We start from the raw sequence: 16,553 nt of genomic DNA on the forward strand, positions 1-16,553 counted from the left end.
TAGTTTTCTCTGTCTCGCTCTGGACCCTGCACTTGTTCTCTGGGGTTCAATCGGAGACTGACAAGCAGGGGACAGGTTACCAAACCACAACTCCCAGACACCACCTCTCTTCCGCTTTTCCTCCCTTCCTCCATCCCTTGAGGGCCCTGACTTGCCAGCGGTGGGGGCGGGCCTCAAACATAGCCGAACCAATGGGGGGACGATCTTGGCGACCAGGGCGGTGCCGCCGAGGGGAGACCCCGGGAGTGGCGGTTGTTTCAAGATGGCGGATATGACGGCTGTCACTGGCTCGGGGGTCGAGGCGTATTGGAGCCGGGACCGTATCCTTTGCCCGGCGGGCAGGGGGCGCCAGTGCACACGCTAGCTTGGGAGGGAAATGAAGGATCGGGGGTTGGTTTGGGAGGTGCTATTGAGGGCGTCTGCACGAATGCCTCCTCCCAGTCCCTGTATCCGGGGGTCTTTCTCCGGCAGGACAGGTGAGCGAGCAGCCGATTTTCTGTACGCAGAGGTGGCAGCGGCGGCGGCGGCGGCGGCTCCTCGGGTCGCAGGAGTCCCCCATTTGGACTCTCCTGCAACCTGTCCTGCTGTCAGGGCTTTCTTCCATTCTGGCGCCTGTGGATGACCTCAGTCCTCTGCCCCCTATTTAAGCCCTTCAGGGGTATCCTGGTGGTGGCCAAACGTTGGCTGGCCCTGGAGGGGAAGGGCGTGACCTCGAAAGGAGAAGGAAAAGTGGGGTGCTGGGGTTGAGTTGCGGGGCTACTTGGAAAGGCGCTATGTGACCCTGGAAGGTTGTCTCCTGAGGCTGGGGGCGGGATGATCCGTATTGGACCCAGGTTTGGGTACTCTGCTGTAGTTCTAGAGTGACCTGGCGTCAGGGAAGGTGCTAGGGATGCAGGTTTAGAGCCGAGGTGCTTCGCTACTGTGATATTCAGTGGGGCAGAGCTTTAGTCTAGAACTGATGGGTCTCTCAGTTGAGGCTGTGGTAGGGTTTGGTGTGGATGGGGCATTAGGTCTGAATAGTGATAGTAGTGACCCTAGAAAAGGGGTTCTTCCCTTTTATTTTGTCATGAACCCCTTTAACAGTCTGGTGAAGACCTCTGAATAGTTTTAAATACACAAAATAAAATACAATGGATTACAAAGGAAACTAATTGTAATGAATTAGTTGTACTGCACGTATTACATACATTTTATTATAGTTGTAATATAATATGTAATGATATTATAATGCAACATTACATATATTATCATATTTGCCTTATTTGTGTATATAAATACATAAACTAAATAAAACAAACAAACAAAAACCAGATTCATGGACCTCAAGTTAAGGAACTCTTGGAAAGGTTGTGGAGCATTATAGTTGTTTGCTTTGGACCACTGTGAATTTATGTGGAGCAAGCCATATTCTCAGCAAGTTCTCCAGGATCTTCTTCTTAAAATTAAGTGCTAATTAACTGGCAGGTACAAGATCTAAACCTAATCTTACTCTTATAAGAATGGGTCCCTAAATATAGTCCAATCATATAGAGAAACATCTGATTCTATTTCTGAACTTTAATGTAAAATGTTGATCTTCCTTTTTCTGATGATGGATTGAGAGAGAAAAGAGTGGTGGTATAGGTTGTTAGAAATACTTAGGTTAAAAAAATAAACAGTTTGATTTAACTTCAGAAAATAAGGGACAAAAGTCACCTCAAGATAGGCCATGGTAATTACATTTATAGATCATTTAGTTGTGCATTTGCTGGGTTGGCATATCATTACTTTTCATGGTTTAACAACCATTCAGAATTTTCATAATTGAGCTTAAAAAAACAACTTAAAAAAGAAAACACAACTTTTCTTGCAAGATATCAAAATTCTAGTCTTTCCCTTTGTTTTGTTTTTCACAGTAGACATTTCTAATGCTTCCATTAAATCAGTTAAAGACATTTGAATTGAAGTTTCCCTAACCCCAGACATCATCACCTTTTATGTTGGTCTTCTGTGAATATCATCTTTCTTTACAGCTTCTTGTTTCGCAATATAATTCATCTGTGGTATGTTGCACAAGAACCTCACATACCTCATGAGTCAGCAGTGTGAGATATAACATGATATCATATTAGGAGTCAGGGTTCTGACTAAAAATGAACCCAACAGCAGTGAAATGCTTTCTTGCTCCATGATAGTTCATAGTAAAGACAAAGATGTCAGCAGTTGATTACTAAAATGTACTTGCTTTGTTTTTAACAGGCATATTATGTATCAGCTTTGAGGAGCTTGGTCACAACTTAGAATTAGATTTTTCTTTGCTATTTAAAAAAATTTTAATTAGGTAACACAAAGAGTACATGAATGATAGTGTATTAGGGAGGTAGTATTTCCACATTACAGAACACTGGTATGAACAATGATTCTAGTGCTTGAAGGACCTTGGGGAAATCATTTAGCTTTTTTGGGGCTCAGTTTCCTCATCTGTGAAATGACAGGCTTGGACTAGGTGGCTGATGAGGTTTCTTTTCCCTCTAGCTATATGACCTTAGGTCTGGAAAAGCAGAACATGACCAATTATGACTATATGGATACTCATCTGAAAAGTTATATGAATCATTATTAAAAAGGCATTCTAGACAGTACTGGACAGTAGTTAAGGCTGTCACTGTAAGAGAAGCTCTGAGCTAGATATTAATATTAATTTTATTACTACTAATTATAATATAGATTTTGAGTAGAACTGGACTTACTCTCCAGGAATTCTTTTAAAATTTCCATTTTTGGTTTGTTCTTGTAATTCCTACAACAAAACCATTAGGGATCTATTATTAGTGACTATCATCTGGCAATTGTTGCACACCTTAAAAGTTTAAATCAGATATAGTTCTTTGTCCTCACATAGTTTATAATCTAGAAGCGGACAAAGATGTTAACATAGGGAAGTATGACATAATATTATATTTTATGTATTTTTAGAGAGTTATGTAGTTGTAAAATCTTGGGGTAAGATCATTTACTGGAGAGTGGCAGTTAGGGATGTTTTTCTAGAGATTTTAAAGGAGATAATACTTGATTAGAACTTTAAAGGGAAGGGTAAGGTAATTTAACAGATGAAGAGAAAAGGGAAAGCAATCTAGAGGTATCTAGTTGGTAAAGTAAATACTGGATTTGGAGTCAAGGAAGATAAGAGTAATGTAAAAAGGCTATAGTTTTGGATACTGTGGCAAGAGTTCCTAGTCACATGGAGAAGATTTCTTTAAATTATACAGTAGGATAGAAATTGTCTTTCTTTGTGCATTATTTACTTGCCCTTCAAAATGAGTTTGTATTTCATAGTTAAAGACCATTGTGAAATTATCTGTGCATTTTGCTTAAAGTAACTTGCCAAGTTTCCCTGGTCATGGAAAAAACAAAACTGCTTTCTTAACTCCTCACTCAAAAATGGAAAATGATCCCCTTAATTGAAAAGCAAGGGGGTAAAACCTAAAAATAGATTTCATAGTGTAACTTTTCCCATAAATTTTTGGAGATGCTAATACAAGAAGGTGAGATTAGAGATGTAGTGATATGCCAAAAAGCCTTCAAAGTAGTTTTACAAAAAAATTTAGATGACAGCTATGTCAATTCAAAGAAAGATTGATTTTCTTAGGAATCTGTTTTACTGCACTTCATTCAGTTTTCTGAATCTGAATAGTTTACTTTCCAGTTCTTTGAAAAGCTAGTTTTATATTTTAAGGGTAAAGGAAATTGTAAATTATGTCAAAAACATGTGGCAAGAGTAGTATTTGATTATTTATTTTTCCCTTAATGCTCTCATGTACAGTTTCTGATGAGGAACATGCAGTGCTACATATTGAAGGTATGATTTCTTTATGTCAATACAGTAAATCTGGGCTTATGGGGGGGAAAGACATTAGAACTGTTTTTCAGTTACAGTTAAATCAATTAGGGTTGTTTTTTTTTTTAATCTTTATCTTCTGTCTTAATATCAGTTCTAAGATAGAAGAATGGCAAGGGATAGGAGGTGACTTGTCCAGGGTCACACAGCTAGAACATAGTTAAATCATCTAGTTAAGTATTTACTAAGCCCCTTTGTGTATTGTATACTGTGATCCATACCCAAATGGAACTTACATTTTATTGGTATGTACAGTGTGATTTCATATTAGTATGTACAAGATATACATAGATACAAAATAATCTATAACAATGGGATAGGGAGACACTAACAACTTAATGAATCAGTAAGGCCTTAACTGAACCCAAAGCAGGGTATCAGGGCTGTGTTTCTCTTGAATATATAAGATTAGTTGGTATCTTTTTTTATTTCCATGAGCACTTTCCCTTTATATACATCTGATCAGAAATGTATCTAGATAGCTAATATTTATTAAGTGCCTACTACATGGGACATACATCGTGTTATATGCTGGGGATACAAAACAGGCAAAAAACAGTTTCTACTCTCAAGGAGCTCACAATCTAATGGAGGAAACCAATATGTAAACAATTGCATGCAAACAAAATATATACAGGATATATTGGGAGTAGTCCCAGAGGGAAGGTGCTAAGATTATGGATGATTTTGAATGTTTTCTTACAGAAGGTAGGATTTGAACTGAGAGTTGAAGAAAGTTTTTGAAACCAAGAGGCAGAGATGAGGCAGGAGAGAATTCTAGATATGCAGGACTATTAGTGAAAATGTTCAGAGTTGGGAGAATAGTAGGGGCGGGGAAGGGAATAAGCATTTATAGAATACTTACTGTGAATCAGAGACTATGTTAAATGCTTTACAAATATTAACTCATTTGATCCTTATAACAGCCCTGTGAGATAAGAGCTATTAGAAACTTCATTTTACATTTGAGGAAACTTAGGTGACTTGCTCAGAGTCACACTGCTGGTATCTGAGGCTGGATGTAAACTCAAGTTTTCCTGATTCTAGGCCCAGCCCTATCTACAATGCTACCTTGCTACTTTTTGTATGAGGAATAGTAAGAGAGGTTAAGTATCACAGATTGTAGAGTAAGTAAAGCATAAAAGGTATAAGAAGATTGGCAAGGCAGAAAGGATCTGCCTTATGAAGGATTTTGAAAGCCAAGCAAAAGATTTTGTATTTGACCCTAGGAGGAATTAAGAATCAATGGAGTTTATTGAATAGGGGGCTGATATTGTCAAGTTTGTATTTTAGGAAGCTGAGTGGAGAATGGGTTAGATTAGGTGGAATTGAGACAGGGAGATCAGCCTGCAGGTTGCTGTAATATTCCAGGTGGGAGATAATGAGAGTCTTCACTAGAGTGCTTAATGGGTTAGAGGAGAGAAAGGGGCATAGACATGGGCTATTAAGAAGGGAGAAATGACAAGACTTTACCACTGGCTGGATATGGGGGGGAGGGGGGCAGACTGAGAGTGAGGAGCAGATGGCACTTGGTTTTAAGCTGGGGGTCCTGGGAGGACAGGACTACCAGAGATAGTAATAGAGAAGTTAGGAAGAGGGAAGGATTTTGGGGGGAAACGCTATAAAAATCTCTTAAGAAAAATTTCTTCTTCCTTAAAAGGGTAATGTAAGCTTATTAGTTTGTCAGTGGGGTTGGCAGAGGTGGTTCTGAATAATAAATCCATAGATGTTATTCATATCCAAATCTATGGAAGTATTTTTTTATTTTATTTTTTAAAATACATTTAAGGATGTATTTGATAGGTTACCTGGAATTGTAGAAAGAGTGCTGGTTTTTGAATCACAGGACTTGTGTTCAAATTCTGTGTCTTTGACATACTACTCATGTCCTATAGGCAAGTCATTTAACTTCTCTGGGCTTTGGCTTCATTATCTGTAAGATGAAGTTGAACCCCTTCTAACTTTAAGTCTATATTCCTATTATTTAATTCTTTTCTTTCAGTTTATACATCTCCTGATAGAAGCCTTGTGGAGTTGAATTGCAGGCTCAGATGTCTTAAGGATTTTTAGGGCGTTAACAGAATTTGACATTAGTGTTTATCTTTTACCTGCAAGCTTAGGTTAACATCAATTAAAAGGCATTAAGGGAAAAGTTGTTATTAAGGGAATCCTAGTACTAGAGAATACCATTTTTTGAAATTGTGTTTGTTGACCCTCCATAGGAATCTCTGCAGCAAGAAATAGTAGAGCAAGAAGCAAGTTGAAATTTCCCAAACCTGATGTTAAACTAAAAGCTTCCAAGTCAACTGATACTTCTATCCCTATGGATCCTTTCAAAGGTGCAGGAGACTCAACATGTAAAGAGGTTAGTAGAATTTCTCATTTTTATTTGGCATTTTAGGCCTGGCAAAAAGGTACACAAGGCAGCCCAAGGGCTGGAGTCCAGTGGCCAAATGAACCTTTGAAAACTCAACCAGGCTGTTTCTACTGACAGGCTATAGGGAATGTCATTTTTCAGATCAGGTTCCTCTCTATACTCAAATAGGAAATCATCTACTTCAGTTCTTTAAGATATACAGGTATCAACATGGAAATCTAGAAATCCTCAGTTTATTTAATTGGGAGGTAGAAACCCCAGGTTTTGACCTTGTCATAGGAGAGGTTTCTCCCTGAGGGAAGGTCCCATTTCATCAGACAATAGACATGGGAGAGGTAAGGAGGGTGTGATAAACTGGGAAAGGCTTCTGGAGACAAAAGAGCTACTTGCCTCCCACCTGAAGTGGATGTCCATTGTCTGATGAAGTGGGACCTTCCCTCAGGGGTGTGACAAGGGAATCACTTTAAAAGACTGATATATATTAATTTAAGGTCGCCAAGTAATTCAGCTATGTAATTCCTAAATGAAAAACTCAAGTCAGCCGTCAGCCTTTTTTGGAGTTTAATTACAATAGGAGCAAGAAAGGAATTAGAGATAGAGAGAAAGAAAAAGGGAGAGAAGGGAATAGGGCTTAAATACCCCTTCTGTTTAGGCTGGGCCAAAAGGCCCAAGCTCTTAGATAGCTGGGGCAAAGAAAAGAGATCAGTCCCTATCACTCAGGTGACCAAAATGGAGAAACAGTCTCAGAGGCCCCCACCTTCAGCTTCCTTCAGCGCAAGCTTCTCCGAGTCCACCGCAATCACCCCGACCAAACTCCTCAACCCTCAAGTCTCCAGACCCTCCTATCTTTTAGCAAACCCTCCAAGTTCCTCCTCTCCGTTCTCCCATCTACCAATCACTGTTCATCAATTTCCCTGTGCCAATGGAGGCTCTAGCTTAACCCAGGACTGCCCAGAGGTTTCTGGCTTTTGCACATGTCTGTTGAAGGTCATATTTTCAAATGATTAAATCTTTGATCTAGGCTGCAGCCCTTACTCAATCCTGTTAGGACTGAATAGGGTGGAGATTTATTCCAAGTATCTCCATTGTATCAATTCTAAAATCAATCATGATTCAAAGAAATTCCTGTTCTATGCTTAAGCATAGGTCAAAGTCCTTTCCATTGTTCAGCAAAAGGTTTCTGTCCTAAAGTAATCTGAAGAAGGGAAGAGAAGGAACCTCCCATGCCAATGGGGTTCCCATTCCAATAGACTATCAGTAAGAAATTTTCCAAGTATGAAATATCCCAATGGTGAAATTTCCAACATTTATAAGTCTAAGGAATTTAAGGTTTACAGGGGGAAACCTCTTCTATGACAAGGTCACTACCTCCCAACTAAATAAACTGGGGATTTCTAGATTTCCATGTTGACACAGGAAAACATTCCAAGATCTTTTACAAAACATTTCATTTTTGGATATTTGTTGTACTAGATTTGGGGGATATGATTATTTGTTTTTATATATGAATTATAATATGCAAGGCTGCCAATCATCCTTGCTGCCCTGTAGGACTTGAAATCTATGCTCTGGAGACTTTTTATCTCTTGCTTTCTGTATGCTCTAAAGGCAGCATTGGATAGTGGATAGAGTGCTGGTCTAGGAATCAGGAAGATCTGGGTTCAGATTTTTCTGTGTAGGAAATCATGTTATGATCTCTGTTGATTGCTAAGATTCCTACACCAATGAAATTACAGGTGCTTAACACACTATATCACAGACCTACCTGCTCTGGAATCAGGCAGAAGGACATTGTAGAGAGAAAGAACATTACGTTTTAGAATCAGAATATCTGGGTTTTAGTCCCAGATCTTTTATTATCTGTGTGACCTTGATTGAATAAATATAACCTCCCTAGATTTTGGTTTCTTCATTTGTAAAACAACAATGACAATGATGTGGGGGAGGGGGTTCAGACTAGATCATTCCAGTTCCAAATTCTATGATTGTATAAACTTACTTTAACAACACATAGTCTTTTAAAAATTTATATGTAATTTTTAATGTTATTTTTTACTCATTAATGGGCAGATCTTTAGCTCACAGGCATTGTTATTGTCTAGTTCTTTTCAGTTGTGACTGACTCTTATGGGGTTTTCTTGGCAAAGATAATGGCATGTTTGCCATTTTCTTCTCCCACTCATTTTCCAGATGTGGAAACTGAGGCAAACAGGGTCACAAAAGTAGTAAGTGTCTGAGGCTGAATTTGAATTCAGGTGTTCCTGACCTCAGGCTTTGTCTACTGTGCTGTCTGCCCCAGGTACATTATAAAGGAAAAATAAGATTGAAAACTTTGTTTGGACTGTTTTTTTCCCCTCAGAGATTTTAATGCACACAAATGAAACTTTAATGTTTTGTATATATTATAATTTAGCCCAAAGTGATCTTAGTTCAACAAACATGTATTCAGTTTTGGTTGAGTGGGTTAGGTGGGGTTTGTACAAAGATAATAAAACACAATCCTTGTCTTGAGGGATTATCTAAAAAAGGAAGATAACTCATAGAAGAATGGCTTATTATAATGTGTTCTAGATAGCCTACCTCTCATGACCTTAAGAAAATAATTTAATCTCTATAGGCCTTAGTTCCTTAATCTGTATAATGAAGGAATTGGACTAGATGGCATATGCATACCTTCCAACTCTAAATCTGTGACCTTTTGAACTGTGGATCCAGTGAACACCACCAGAGTTCTCCATTGTTCAACTCTACCATCTTATGACTTTCATTCCATATCTTCCTTCCCTTTCTCAGCCACAAACCCTGAAAAAGTTCTTTGCCAGTTGTCTCTACTTCCTTTTCCTTTACTCATCTCTTTGCAGTCTGGCATTAGCCAGATGAGATCCAATGAGCCAATGAGATCATTAGATCTCATCACCCAGCTGGAACTGCTCTTTTTAGTTAGCAGTGATCTCTTAATCGCCAAATCTGATGGTCTTTTCTGCATCTGAATACTTCTGAAAGACTTTGTTTTTGATTCTGACTGCCTTATCTTGCTGGATTTTTGATGATGCTGTGCTTTTCTTGATCTTTTTCTTCATCCACTTTGGGCTCTCAGATCTACATATCCAGACCCTGCCTGTCCTCCAAACTTCACTTTCATATCACAAATTGACTTTTGTTTATTTCAAATCATATGTCCCAAAGACATCTTAAAGTAAATAGTTCCCACCCTGAACTTCTTTTCTTTTCTTCTTTCCCATTTTCTTAACTTCCTTATTTTCATCCTTCAGAGTTGGTAGCCTTTTGTCACCTTGATATTATCAGTCTCCTCACTCTTCTTTATCTCCTTCATTGGCTAAATCAAAAAACTTCTTTTGCATCTGATTCTTTCTCTCTACTCATACAGATTATTTTAGTTCAGAGCCTCATCATCTCTTACATAGATTCTTGGAATAGACAACTGGTTGGTTTCCTTGCCTCTAGTCCATTATATCCTCCATGCAATTGTCAAAGTGAATCTAATGTTACTTTCTAACTCAAACTTCAGTGACTCCCTGTTGTCTTTAGGATAAGGTATAACTTTCTCTGTTTAGCTTTTAAAGTCCTGTACAACTTGTTTCTAACTCTTTTTTTTCCCATTTTGGACAGTATTCCCTTCCTCACTCTTTGATCTATTTAAATTTACCTTTTCCCTGTTCTTCACATGCAATTCCATTTCCTTTCTCTTTCCATTGACTGCCCCCCCCCTTCCCTGAAATCTCTGCTTTAGAGATTTTTCCTTTAAGATGAATTTCAAGCACTGTCTTCTACATTAGGTCTTTCATTCCCCCCACAACTGCTATATCTCTCTCCTCTAAACTATTTTGTTTATATAAATATATTTATTTATGCTCGACTATATATGTGTATATATGTGCATGCATATTGTGGTTGTTGAGTTTTGTCTGATTCTTCACGAACCCTTCTGGGATTTTCTTGGCAAAGATGCCAAAGTGATTTGCAATATGCCAATATCCTTCACCAGCTCATTATTAAAATGAGGAAACTGAGGCTAGCGGGGTTAAATGACTAACCCAGGATAACACAGTAAGTGTTTGAGAACATATTTGAACTCGCAAAGATGAGTCTTCCTGACTTCAGACTTGGCACTCTATGCATTGGATCACCGAGCTGCTTCTACCCCTCTACCTCTTATAAGGTGAGAAGGAGAAAGACAAAGAAAAAAATATAACTATATGAATCTATTTTTTTAAATGTGTTTTTTGTTCCCCTTCATTCAGCATATAAATCCCTTGTGATTAGAGATGATTTCATTCTTTGTACTTGTATTCTTGGTGCCTAGTACATAGTAGATATTTAATAAATAATAAGAGACCATTTTGAAGAGAGACTTTGTAGAATTGGGAAGATTCAGTATTTAATTTGCATCTGGAAAGAGATGGACCTGGACCGTTAGAATAATTTCATTTTATTGATGATAAAACTAGGAGAGAGAATAGAAGAAGTGAGTTTTGGAGGAAATATAAATTTGGTTCTGAAATTGTAGAGAATTTTTTTCTCCATACACCGTAACTTTGAACTACATGAGCTGTTGAAATGGTACTTACCTTATGTAATTTTCACTATTACTTAATATTTTTCATTATATCTGTAACTCTTTGAAGTCAGGAGCATATGTTTTACTTCTTTATATCTCTAGGCTCTAGCACTGAGCCTTATAGATTACAGATACTCATTAAATACTTATTCACAGTAGTGATTATATTGTCTAATACTGGCCTAAACTGCTGATGTTAAATATAAAACAAAATATAGAATGTCTCTAAATCCTTATAATAAGGTCAGATGGGATTTATCACAAAATGGAAGGTATTTTTTTTTTTTATTTTAAGCATTGATCTCATAGGGATTGTCCTGTTTAGGCAACTGTTGAACATTTGCTGTAATACACATTAAAATTGTTTTGTCTTTTTTTTTTTCCAAAAAAATTGCTCTTAAATTTGGGAACCCCTCATCCTTGCATGATTAGACTAGGCCCCTGTCATAGGACTTTACTACTTTTCTGTTCTGGGAACATACTATTCTTCAGCTTAGGAAAGAAGAAAAGCTTTCTTTTGATTTACTTTTCGTCTTATTTCCGGTAGTAATCTCTGAAAGTCTCACTGATAGATATACTCTAATTCACTCTCCTAGTATATAGTTCTTCAGTACTTGAGAGCTGTGCTATAATATGAGTACATGTTCCCCCTCACTGATGTGGATACCTTCCTTGTATATACTTGTCTCTTCATGAGTTTCCGTGGCTGAAAAAAATTACTGGTGGCAATGCCTCTAGTGATAAGCTTCTTTGTGCTTCAGGGGACCTACATTCCATTGTGGGCTTCAGATCTGAAGTTTTCTAGTTTAGCAGAACCTGCCAGATTTTATGTTCTGCTGGTTTGAAAACCTGCTGTTGACTGGTTACTTTCATGACATGATGACATATTAGAGACTGTCAATGTCTAAATATTGTCAGGAAATAACAGTTGCCCAAACCTGCTGTAGCTTAATCATTCATGTTTATTTAAGGTCCAATTTAAAAAATTATCCTCCTCTTCCCAGGTTGGGAAGGCCTGTTACTAACAACAGAGCCAGATCCAGCCTTTGTTTGCAGTAAAAGCCCTGAGAGATGGAACCTTAGAACCCAATAGTCATAGAATATTAGAGCCCAGGGAGCTCCCACACCTCGTTGAACACCCATATTTTGCAGCTGAAGAAACTGAGGCTCAATGAGGTGACTTGATGGGGCTGGCTAGGAATAATAAGAATGATGTATTATATATAATGATGCAGAACAATAAAAAGGTCTCTTAGATAATGCTTTTAGGGAAATTATCATCCCCCTCATTGGATAGAAGAGAATCTGAGATATTGTGCAATTAAGTGTCTTGCTCAAGATACTCTATAAATCTATTCTGTAAATCACTGTCAGGACTGATAACAAAACTCTAGTCTTCTGGCTGAATTTAGTTTTCCTTAAACTGTAACCATACTTTGGTTTTCTTTACATGTTATAGTTATGCTTTATTTTGATCCTAGCATTCCTTTGATTTTAGATTCTTGTTGACAGCCTGCTAAGAGGAGTTTAAATGTTGTTCACTTAGCTGAATGTAGACACTTTGGGACACAGAATTTTTTCTGTTTTCAAAATGCTTGAGGAATATTGTCATTCAATAGTCTATCCTAAGATAAGCATTCATTTTCTTAATTTTCTTCTTGCTTTTATTGCCTCTTAGATGGAGATGAAGTTAATATAAAGAAGTTAGTAAACTCAGAATTTGATGAATTAATTTAGATTTTAACTTTGAGTTGTTAACAACACTGCAAAATAAAAATAATAGTCCCTTTTCTGATGTCTAAAAATGTGGAAACAAAATTGATTGAGTCAAAGTTCCTTTAAATTGAATTGAAAACTTTAAGAATGTAGGGTGGAGTGCATACCTTTTGATCCAGGAATACCATTACTAGGTCTGTATCCCATATTATTGATATTTGCAATAGTGTGATCGTTTATAGAGTCTGCATCATCATATCCCCATTAACCCATGTGATCAAGCAGTTGTTTTTCTTCTGTGTTTCTACTCCCACAGTTCTTCCTCTGAATGTGGATAGTGTTCTTTCTCGTAGAACCCTCCAGGTTATTTAGGATCACTGCATTGCCACTAATGGAGAAATCCATTACATTCGATTGTACCACAGTGTATCAGTCTCTGTGTACAATGTTCTCCTGGTTTTGCTCCTTTCACTCTGCATCAATTCTTGGAGGTCATTCCAGTTCCCATGGAATTCCTCTAGTTTATCATTCTTTTGAGCACAATAGTATTCCATCACCAACAGATACCACAATTTGTTCAGCCATTCCCCAATCTAAGGGCATCTTCTCATTTTCCAGTTTTTTGCCAACTAGGGCTGTATCCCAAAGAGATTTTTAAAAAGATAAAAGAGCCTATTTGTATAAAAATATTTATTGTAGCTCTTTTTGTGGTAGCAAAGAATTGGAAATTGGAGGATTATTCATCAATTAGAGAATGGCTGAACAAATTGTGGTATATGATGGAATACCATTGTGCCATTAGAAATGATGAGCAGGATGATTTTGGAAAAACCGGGAAAGATTTACATGAACTTATGCAAAGTGAAGAGAACAAAAGTAGAAGAACATTGCACATAGTAACAACAATATTTTATTATTCTCAGCAATTCAATGATTCACTAATTTTAGAGAAATAACTGATGAGTCCAAATTCAGACCAAAACATATCATATTTCACTTTCCTTTATTTTTGACTTTAAGATCCCTTTCACAAAATGACTACTATGAAAAAATATTTTACATAATTTCATATGTAAAAATCTATATCAAATTGTATCCATCTCAGGAAGGGTAAAGGGAAGGACTGGAAAGAAGTGAGAGAGAAAATGTGGGAAGTAGGGACAGAGTTTGGAACTCGAAATTTGAAAAAAAAGAATGTTAAAAATGTTTTTACATATAATTGAAGAAAAAAAAATATTATTATTATTTTTAGATATAGGAAAAATAGCAAAGCAAATTATTCCTGAGAGTGCTAACCAGGGGAAAGATTGCTGCAATTTTTGTAAGATAGAGAACCTTGTCATAAATACTACAATACTTGGAGAAGAGCAGGTTGAGGACAAAATAATTTGTTTAAGGTTGTCTATTTTTGGCTATTTGTAAACAAAATATACCTCCCTGTTGCTTTACTCTAGTCATATCTTTTCTTATTGACTATAGATATGGGAGGCTGGGCATAAATGGTTTGATTATTTCGAATGAATTGACAGGTTAATTTTATCAATCATCTTTTTTGACTGAATTGACTGGTTAGTTGAATGATTATGTTGTTTGGGTTTTTTGAGGAGGGGGTGTTGTCTAAGCACACCTATTGTCATCCATCTCCTTCCCTCTTCTTAGTTCATGTGAGATAGATGGGATTAGGGAAGAAGATGAACAAATATTCAAAAAGCCAAGAAATCATTTTGAAATGTTAATTTCACAAAAGACTTGTGGCTCAAAGGGACCTCAAAGGTCATCTACAAATGAGGATAAAGAAGCTCAGAAAAGTTTAGTAACTTGTCCAAGGTCACAATATAGATAGTAAAGTTCAGGGGTAGGATTAAAATCCAGGTTCTCTGATTCTAAATCTAATGACCTTTTCACAGCATCATGCTTTTTCTATTGTTGGTTGTCAATCTAGGGACTTTCTAGAAGAAAATAAATCTTAGAATAGAAGGAACTAGAAAAGGTTGCTTTTGGTTTAATCAGTGAAAAATTTATATTTGAAAAAATTAATTAATCATTTGACATATTTATATATATACATATATATATTATATAATATATTATCCACTAGTGTGGTCAAAAGAACATTGAATCAGGAATAAGTCTCATCTCTTGTTAGAAGTAAAGTCAGTGTGACTTCCATCAAGTAACTTAAATACTCTTTGGATCTCATTTTCTTCTTTTATAATTGAAGAGGATTAGATTAGATAATGTCTGAGATTCCTTCTTCCTCCAAGGTTCTATGATTTACTGATTAATGAACACAAAATAAGACAACTTTTTACCTCAAAGACCTCTTATTCTCATAAATATGTATTTAATTTAATAAATATTTAAATATAAGACATTGTGCTAAGCTCTGACAAAAATGAAATGGCCCCTGCCCAAAGCAACTTATATTATTAGGGAGAATTTCATTAGTGTGGTATGAATGTAGTAACTTGAAATATAAAATGTGGGGCTCAGATGCCTTCTTTGAGTACGTTATGTACTTTGATTACTGGTGGGGATGGAGCTTTAAATTATCTGAGGGGAAAAAAAATCCTTACAGACTTCCTATCTAAGCTATAAGCTTAGATAGGAATTTGCTTAGAGGACTATTTCCGGTGTTATTTTGCAACATACTGGTTGGAGCCTTCTGAGTATGTTATGTAAAGCTTAGTTATTATAGATATTTTGAGTTGCTCTGATAAGTGGGTCTGACTCTTAGTAGAGACAGGGCACCACTGCTACCTAAGAATTCTAAGGTAAGAAAGTGTCTACTTGTGACAAAGATGTCATGGAGGATTGGAAGAGACCTTAGAAACTGTCTAGTCTAGCAGTCTCATTTGAAAAATGAAAGAACTGAGGTCCAGAAAAGATAAGTGGGGTTTACCTATGGCCATATAAGTAGCTGGTAAATGTCTGAGGAGGAATTCAAACCCAGGTCTTTCTGAGTGTAAGTCTAGAAAATGCATTTGGATATCCCAGATTCATTAACTTCCATTCTGGTAGATAGTACCTTCTGAAATTCTGAAACTTAAGAGCTCATTACATTGAGAACCACCTCACGTAGGTCTTTGTTCAGTGTATAGAATATCAAATATCTACTTGAAAAAGCTTAAAGAAATTTAACATATCTTACCTGCAGCCTGAAACACAAAGTGCTTCCAGAGGACTTATTTTCAATTTAGGTAAAATCAAAAGGCCATGAAAAGAGCCATAATGTAGCCTGGAGAGTAGAATACCACCTCTGCATTTCCCAAGGTGAGATGATCAGGAGGCTATGTATTTCAAAAGGTTTCTTAAACATTTCAAGTTCTTTTGAGAGAAGTTTTCTATAATAATAAAATATTGTTATTATTAAAATGTTGTTATTTTTAACTAAGGCTATTCTAATAGCCTTTGAGAGTTATGCATTTTTCTTGCCCTGATTTTTGTAATATCTGAACATTGGCTTAGAGGCCATTTCTCTTTTCTTGTCCTACTTGTATAAGGGATGGGCATCTTGCAGAGTTGAGGGTAGGAGTGCACATGTTTTATTCATTATGTTTTAGTTTTATTTTTGCTGTTTGGTTTCATGAGATAAGGAAGTCATAATTAAGGCATTTGTCTCACAACCCTCCCCCCACTCACCTTCTCACTGTTTAGGTACTGTTTTACCTAATTTTCCTTTTCTTGAATTTTGTTTTAAATATTTTAAAATCTTACTTTTTATTTTTTGGGTGAGGCTGTGTGGTATAGTATATAGCTAACTTGGGACTCAGGAAGACCTGGATTCAAGCTCTGCCCCTGTTATTTATTGATTATATATATATATATGTACATACACACATATATGTATATTATATGCGTGTATATATGCATATGTATATGTGTGCATACATAGATACTCACATATATTTCCCCCCAGAAGTTTTAGCTGTACTTCCCTGATTCTTAATCACAAATATCATCTCATTGACTATTTCTTTCCAAGGATGCCTAATATAATATTG

General features: G+C 36.7%; 1 protein-coding gene across 10 annotated transcripts in view; it reads left to right on the plus strand.

The window, feature by feature from the left end:
* KIAA1328 (KIAA1328 ortholog) overlaps window positions 1-16,553 on the plus strand; it is a 577,332-nt gene that overhangs the window by 31,721 nt on the left and 529,058 nt on the right. For 3 of the 10 annotated variants that reach the window (XR_008917189.1, XM_007486735.3, XM_056820798.1), the window contains exons 1-3: window positions 39-320; window positions 3,803-3,838; window positions 6,100-6,242. Coding sequence is in view for 7 of the 10 variants with exons in the window: in XM_007486735.3 (XP_007486797.2) it covers window positions 263-320; window positions 3,803-3,838; window positions 6,100-6,242 (237 nt within the window). In the remaining 3 variants the exon portion in view is untranslated. Of the gene's footprint in view, window positions 1-38; window positions 477-3,802; window positions 3,839-6,099; window positions 6,243-11,150; window positions 12,010-16,553 lie in introns of those variants that run through there. The other 7 variants (XM_007486733.3, XM_007486736.3, XM_056820799.1 and 4 more) reach the window with 6 other exon arrangements.

The sequence above is a fragment of the Monodelphis domestica genome, chromosome 3, assembly GCF_027887165.1.
Source record: "Monodelphis domestica isolate mMonDom1 chromosome 3, mMonDom1.pri, whole genome shotgun sequence".
Classification (NCBI taxonomy): domain Eukaryota; kingdom Metazoa; phylum Chordata; class Mammalia; order Didelphimorphia; family Didelphidae; genus Monodelphis; species Monodelphis domestica.